This window comes from Synchytrium microbalum (assembly GCF_006535985.1).
Source record: "Synchytrium microbalum strain JEL517 chromosome Unknown SmJEL517_scf0027, whole genome shotgun sequence".
NCBI classification, from domain to species: Eukaryota; Fungi; Chytridiomycota; class Chytridiomycetes; order Synchytriales; family Synchytriaceae; genus Synchytrium; species Synchytrium microbalum.
The window spans coordinates 970-6905 of record NW_022158376.1 but is presented as its reverse complement, the minus strand read 5'-3'; the positions used below and the strand labels follow the sequence as shown (position 1 = coordinate 6905).

Genomic DNA, 5936 nt, shown 5'->3' with positions numbered 1-5936 from the left:
CTGCGCGACTGGGTGATGTCAGTACGCAAGGGGCATACGACGGATCAGAGCGAAAGAATTACCTAGGTGAATTTAGCTTCCAAGCCTCTTATTATCTCTAGAAATGTTCGATTGTGTGATGTCAACCTTTGGGTTTGAGGTTTGACAGCAAACACAGATCAGAACGGAGATTACTTCTTCTTCAAGTATCAATCAAGTATCAATACGACTCTTCAGTCTCATTCTCCTTCACCAAGTTCCTCACAAATCAGAAAGGCTCAAGAAAAGTTGATTGTGCAAATTAAAGACTTTGTCCAGAGCTTTATGACAAGAGGCACACTCCAAAGCTCTTGGTGTATGTATATCGCTCCAAGTTCTCTTCCAGTTTACAAGACAAGTCTCTAACTAACAAACGATTAGTCTCAAGAAGGGTGAAGCGTTGAAAGCGTTAGAGTTAGTTCCAAACACAACCATTAAAAGAGTCGTTTTTGATCTATACCATTTGATTCGTATCGCGTCAAATCACGTCGATGCTCGATATGCATCTGAGATCACGTATCTTTTATTGCTATAGCTTCCGATTACATATTTACAATGCAAACCGGTCACTTTTCAGCACCCTACTTACAAATTACCATTATTATTATTTTTTTGTTTTTTTTACACGTTCTTCATCTATGTTTAAAGAGTGTCGTCAGTTCCTTCCTCAGCAAAACGATTTCCACCGGAATTCTTAATCCAAGACTCACATGCATTACAACTTGATATTCATACAAAGCCAGCTTCTCAAACAACTTTGCCACATTTTCCTTGTCACCCTTCACCAAAACACCCTATATTTGATACTTGTTAGCACACACAGCTCACCTCCAAACCAAAAAAAAGGCCCCCCCCCCCTCCCAATCGATCTAGTGAACTCACATTCTTGGATCGATTGAAAACCAACTCAACATGATCACCCCAAGTCTCACCCAACTTCTTGACAGCACGAGTAATATGACATTCAACCTCATACGGTAAGTCCTTGACAACACACTTGCGCAAGAAGTATGGTCGTTTGACTACACCAGTCTTGGAATCTGCTGTTGTTGTAGTCGTCATATTCGTAAATGGAGACGATGTTGCTGATGATGATTGTGATGAAGAGGATTGAGGCATCAAACATTCAACTGGAGACTCACATTGAGGCACTTCCTTGAAAGGAGTCACCTCTTCATGATATGTAGACTTCTTCACTTCCTTAGGATATCTGATGATTCATCATGCATGTCTCGATCAGCAGAGGAAGTAACTTCTCGATCAGCAGCAGTAGTAGTACTAGAAGAAGGCACCTCCAAAGGGCAACGAACTGGTTCCTTGCCTTTCTCCTCAATACGCAATCTTGCCATTCTGGTAGAGATCGAGTTTATATCACGCGAGTACATGACGTGCCGATATTCAAGGCTTCATTGAATGCTGCTACTGATTCCTTCGACGATACTGCTGGTGCTGATTCCTTCGATACAGATGCTTCTGCTGATTCCATCAATACTGGTGCCTCAACCGATACTGAGACTGGCTCAACAGACGATGCTGAAGCAGCAGCAATTCGTCGTGCAATAGCCATTCGTACAGACAATGGTGGCGAAGGTCGTCTTTGTTGTGATGTATTATTGCCGGTAGGACGAGCTGATGCCTCCTTCACACTTACAACGATACAATCGTCATCATCTGCTTGTGATGACGGTGTTGCTGTTGATGGTGTTGAAGGTCGAGATGGTGATGAATCAGTCTTATTTGAGGATACGGGTGTATTTGATGATGAAGGTACGGGCGTACTCGATGGTTCGGGAGTATTGGGTGGTGTTGGCATATTCATTGCTGCTGCTGTTCCGACTGTTGATTTGCTCGTACTCGGGGTATTACTATGTTTATTGGAAGCCAATTGTTTAGGACTTGACTTGAATCTCCAATACTTCTTGTCAACAACAACATTATTCTTCTTTTCAGAGCCTTGAACAGTAGTATCGTATGTGTCGAAATATACTCGAGGATTGGGTTGAATATGATGATGGCTGCCACTAGTGGTGGGAGTGGTCTGTGGAGGATGATAGTGATGATGGCCATTACTAGTACTAATAGTGTTGTTGTTGCCAACATATTCGCTTGTGTCAATAACAACACGGTATGAGTCTGTACAATGATCCGATTGGAATACTGTAGTGCCTTCGGGCATAGGCTCGTCATCATCGTTCATAAGCAAGCACCTTTTGCATGCTGCGAGTCTAGGCGACAACAAGTCAAATTTGTCAGTGCTAGCAAGTTAGCGGCAGCAAAAACAATCGGGGATATTATTTGTACGAACTTACGCACATCGGAGTCCAGTTTCCTTGGTTGAAGAGATGATAATTTGTCGTTTCTTCTTGTTAGTCCTGATTGTCGACTTTGTATCTTTTTGAATTTGACTAATAAGGGGCAATGGTCAGCTTCAATAAATACTTTGATTTCACGAACGGTCACGATCACAAGTCAGGTTCTTGATCGTTCGTTGACATTGACAACTATGAGGCCGTTCAAATGATCACAATCACGAGTTCCTCCATTCACATATGTTTGTTTACGAGTTCCTTCATTGCTCAATTCTCACGAGACAACCCCAACTCGAGCTTTCACCTGAATTGATCGAAAACATCCCATATGAAGTTATTCGACAGATTCTTAGGAATGTCGAGAATATCTAGAGAATGTGAATTTTGGGTTGGTATCAGTAACGAGCAAAAAGAGACCAACACTCTAAGGACTATGGATGTTGATGTTGACAACAGAGGGTGATGCACCGTATAACCAAACTCGAAAATAAAGTATTCACCAAATAAAATAATGAAGACTGCTCAATAATTACGAACACTTACTTGTAAACTCTCCACTCTTCATAGCTTGCTCCAATTTCAGATGTACGGTGACAAGGTTTGAAGCTCTGAGACGAAAGCTCAACACGAAGGAGGCTTACGAGCAAAGCAGAGTATAAATATTCAGGAGAGCATAGCGATGCTTGGCTCTTTCTACAGTGGCTTGATGATGTTGCTGGAAATCGAGACGAAATTGCAATTATTGAGCAACAAGTCTTCATGGGGTTCTTTCTCGTGTATCGGCTACAAAACGTTTCATTTACGCGTCAATTAGACTATACAATTACAAGCAATATTGATATCATATTGTGATAAGAGAGCTTTTTGGCAGGGACGGATGCTTGCTAACAGACGCATCAAAGAACGTCTCTCATACTGTAGGGAACTGAATAATACCGAATCAAAATCACTGTCCTTGACCTGGCGTTTTGCCGTTGAAAGCTCCCTTCGCCCTTTTCCATCAACTTTTTTTTTTTTTGGAATCGTGCCAAAACAGCTGAAAGACAAGATGATCAAACAACCGTAAGTAAAGCCATTCAAAGCTGTAATAATATCGATACTAACTCATTGATATCATGATAGGAAGCCTCGCACAGCCAAAGGAAGGCGAATCTATGACGCTAAACAACCTCAAATTCATGAAGGAGTCAAGAATGCATTGTTTCTCAAAGGGACTTCGACCTCCCAGACCGTCACCACCGCTCTAAAAGATCTGGTATGTACAATGATATATATGGTTTGTAGTGGTGTGCGCTGATCTTCAACATCAGCAAAGGGACATTCACTTTTTTTGCTCGTCCAAACTCACACTTTTTCATAGTATCAACTGAAACGACCAAACGGAGTCCTATTCTCACGCAAAAACAATCTACATCCATTCGACGATATACGGCCGTTAGAATTCTTCTGTGAAAAGAGTGATGCTGCCCTCTTCTCTTTTGCTTCTCACTCTAAAAAGAGGCCAAACAATCTCGTTATGGGACGCATGTTTAATAAGGAGATCATGGACATGTGTGAGTTCGGTGTTGAGTCAAGTGTTGCCATGTCTGATATCAAGGTAGTGTAATGTGTTGTATTGAGGGCTTTGGGAAAGATGATCTGAGCAGGCAAAACGTTTTTTGTGCTGATCCATCTACTCTGAAAACAGGGCCCAAAATGCTCCTTCGGAAACCGCCCACTCCTCGTCTTCCACGGCGACGCATTCACAACCCACCCGGAAATGATACACGCTCGCTCCCTCCTCATGGATTTCTTTCGCGGCGACGAAGAGGACCATGTCGATCTAGCAGGTCTCGAACACGTCATATCCATCACAGCAGTATCACCACCATCATCAAATAGTACGACGACTACACAACCTAAAATATTTATACGCGTGCATCGAGTGACCTTGTTAAAGAGTGACAGTAACAAGCTGCCTCGTGTGGAATTGATTGAAATGGGTCCTAGATTGGATTTGGTGTTGAGGAGAAGTAGATGGGCTGATGATCAGAAACGTAAAGAGGCTATGAGACAGCCTAAAGAGATCAAGGTATGCTGCTTGATTAGCAACGGTTTTTTGCGACAACGCGCTCAACTTCACTATCCCCAATTTCAAATAGCCAAAGAAGGTGAAGAACATTGAACATGATCCCATCGGTGACAAGTTTGGTCGCATCCATATGGGCAAACAAGACTTGACAAAATTACAAACACGCAAAATGAAGGGTCTAAAGAGATCTCGGGATGAAACTGAAGGTGGCGATGATGACGCATCAGAAACTGAACCAGGAATGAAGAGAGTCGCTCCTGATTCTGATATGGATGATGAGGAGTAGCAAGGTTTTGTAATATACAAGTAGTAGTAGTAGTTGATCTGTTGCTTCGTAAACAAAGGTTTTATTCTTTTGCACCAAAAAGTGAATAGACTTGATACGAGCATGTTAAAGACTAAACCAACAAAAGCCCCCACTAGCACTTAAGCAACTGAGTGTCTTTTCAGCATCAATGATTCATACATCGTATACGGAAACGATTCATCCATCCTATACAGAAAGGGATGTTTTAGCCTCACTCGCGCTATATGTGATTCATCTTCCACGGTTTTTCTTCCATCAAAAAGAAATTTATCATCACAAAAGAATTCAGCTTGTTGAGCTTGACTTTTTGCTATATTTTTATCATCATTTGGGTGAAATTGACCAAAGGAAACGACTATGCAAGCGAGAAACGTACCCTCATCATTCATCAACAAAAACGACCAACCACGTTTTGATTGATGTCAAGGTTGACTGCTTGATGCACCACCATACTGCAACGGTTCCTACAGATACATCATAGCAGTTCGAAAACGTCCGCAGAGGCAGGAGTACGTGAGGTCTTGAAGAGTTCAGAAGCTAGAAAGTTGTGTTCAAAGCACAAAAAGTCCAACAGTCCAGCTTGTCAAGGATAGAAGCTCATCAAATCAAGGACTTTCAACCGGCAGTCAAAGGCTCCAGGTACTCGTCCGTTTCATCCATTAGCGGTGCAGGTCGATGAAGCTCCTGTGAAGATGATTGTGAAGTGTGAAAAAAAAAGAAAATTCTGATGACCGAGCAAGAGAGGATCTTACACGGCAACTCGTCAGATCTCATGCGCAGATCGCTTCCTTGGTACAGATAGAAGAGATGTACAGGTTGACTATACCAGCCTTAGACGGCGTAATTACCTTAGGTCCGCCATATGCATACTGTTTGAAACGGACGCGACCTGGGTCCGCTGGGTCCGTGAGTCCGGTCCGTGGAAAGAATGCGAGTGGACCGGACCCGGCCCTGGACCGGACTTCTTGCCAGGTCGAGTCCGCTGAGTCCGTGGACTTATATGAGTATAGAGTAGGGTTCATAAACGGCCTAAAAATGAAGAAATCTGCTAGTTTAAAATGTTCTACGTCGTAGCTTTTGTGGAAAAATGTCTGGTGTACCTACTAAAGAAATAAATATCACAAACACACGCATTTACCCCTATGAACTCGTTTTTCGTAAAAGTCAAACCCTGATAGTACCCAGAACGGTAAGCTCCGCATAGTAAGGTTGACGTCCGCTGTTTTTCATA

At 42.6% G+C, this 5936-nt stretch overlaps 1 protein-coding gene across 1 annotated transcript; it reads left to right on the top strand.

The window, feature by feature from the left end:
- Positions 1-3375: 3375 nt before the first annotated feature.
- On the top strand, positions 3376-4684 carry SmJEL517_g04183 (uncharacterized protein; the record flags this gene model as incomplete). Its single annotated transcript, XM_031170111.1, has 5 exons — positions 3376-3389; positions 3450-3582; positions 3688-3924; positions 4015-4398; positions 4469-4684. The coding sequence occupies 5 exons, from the start codon at positions 3376-3378 to the stop codon at positions 4682-4684; spliced, it is 984 nt and encodes a 327-aa protein (XP_031023835.1).
- Between the last annotated feature and the right edge of the window lie 1252 nt (positions 4685-5936).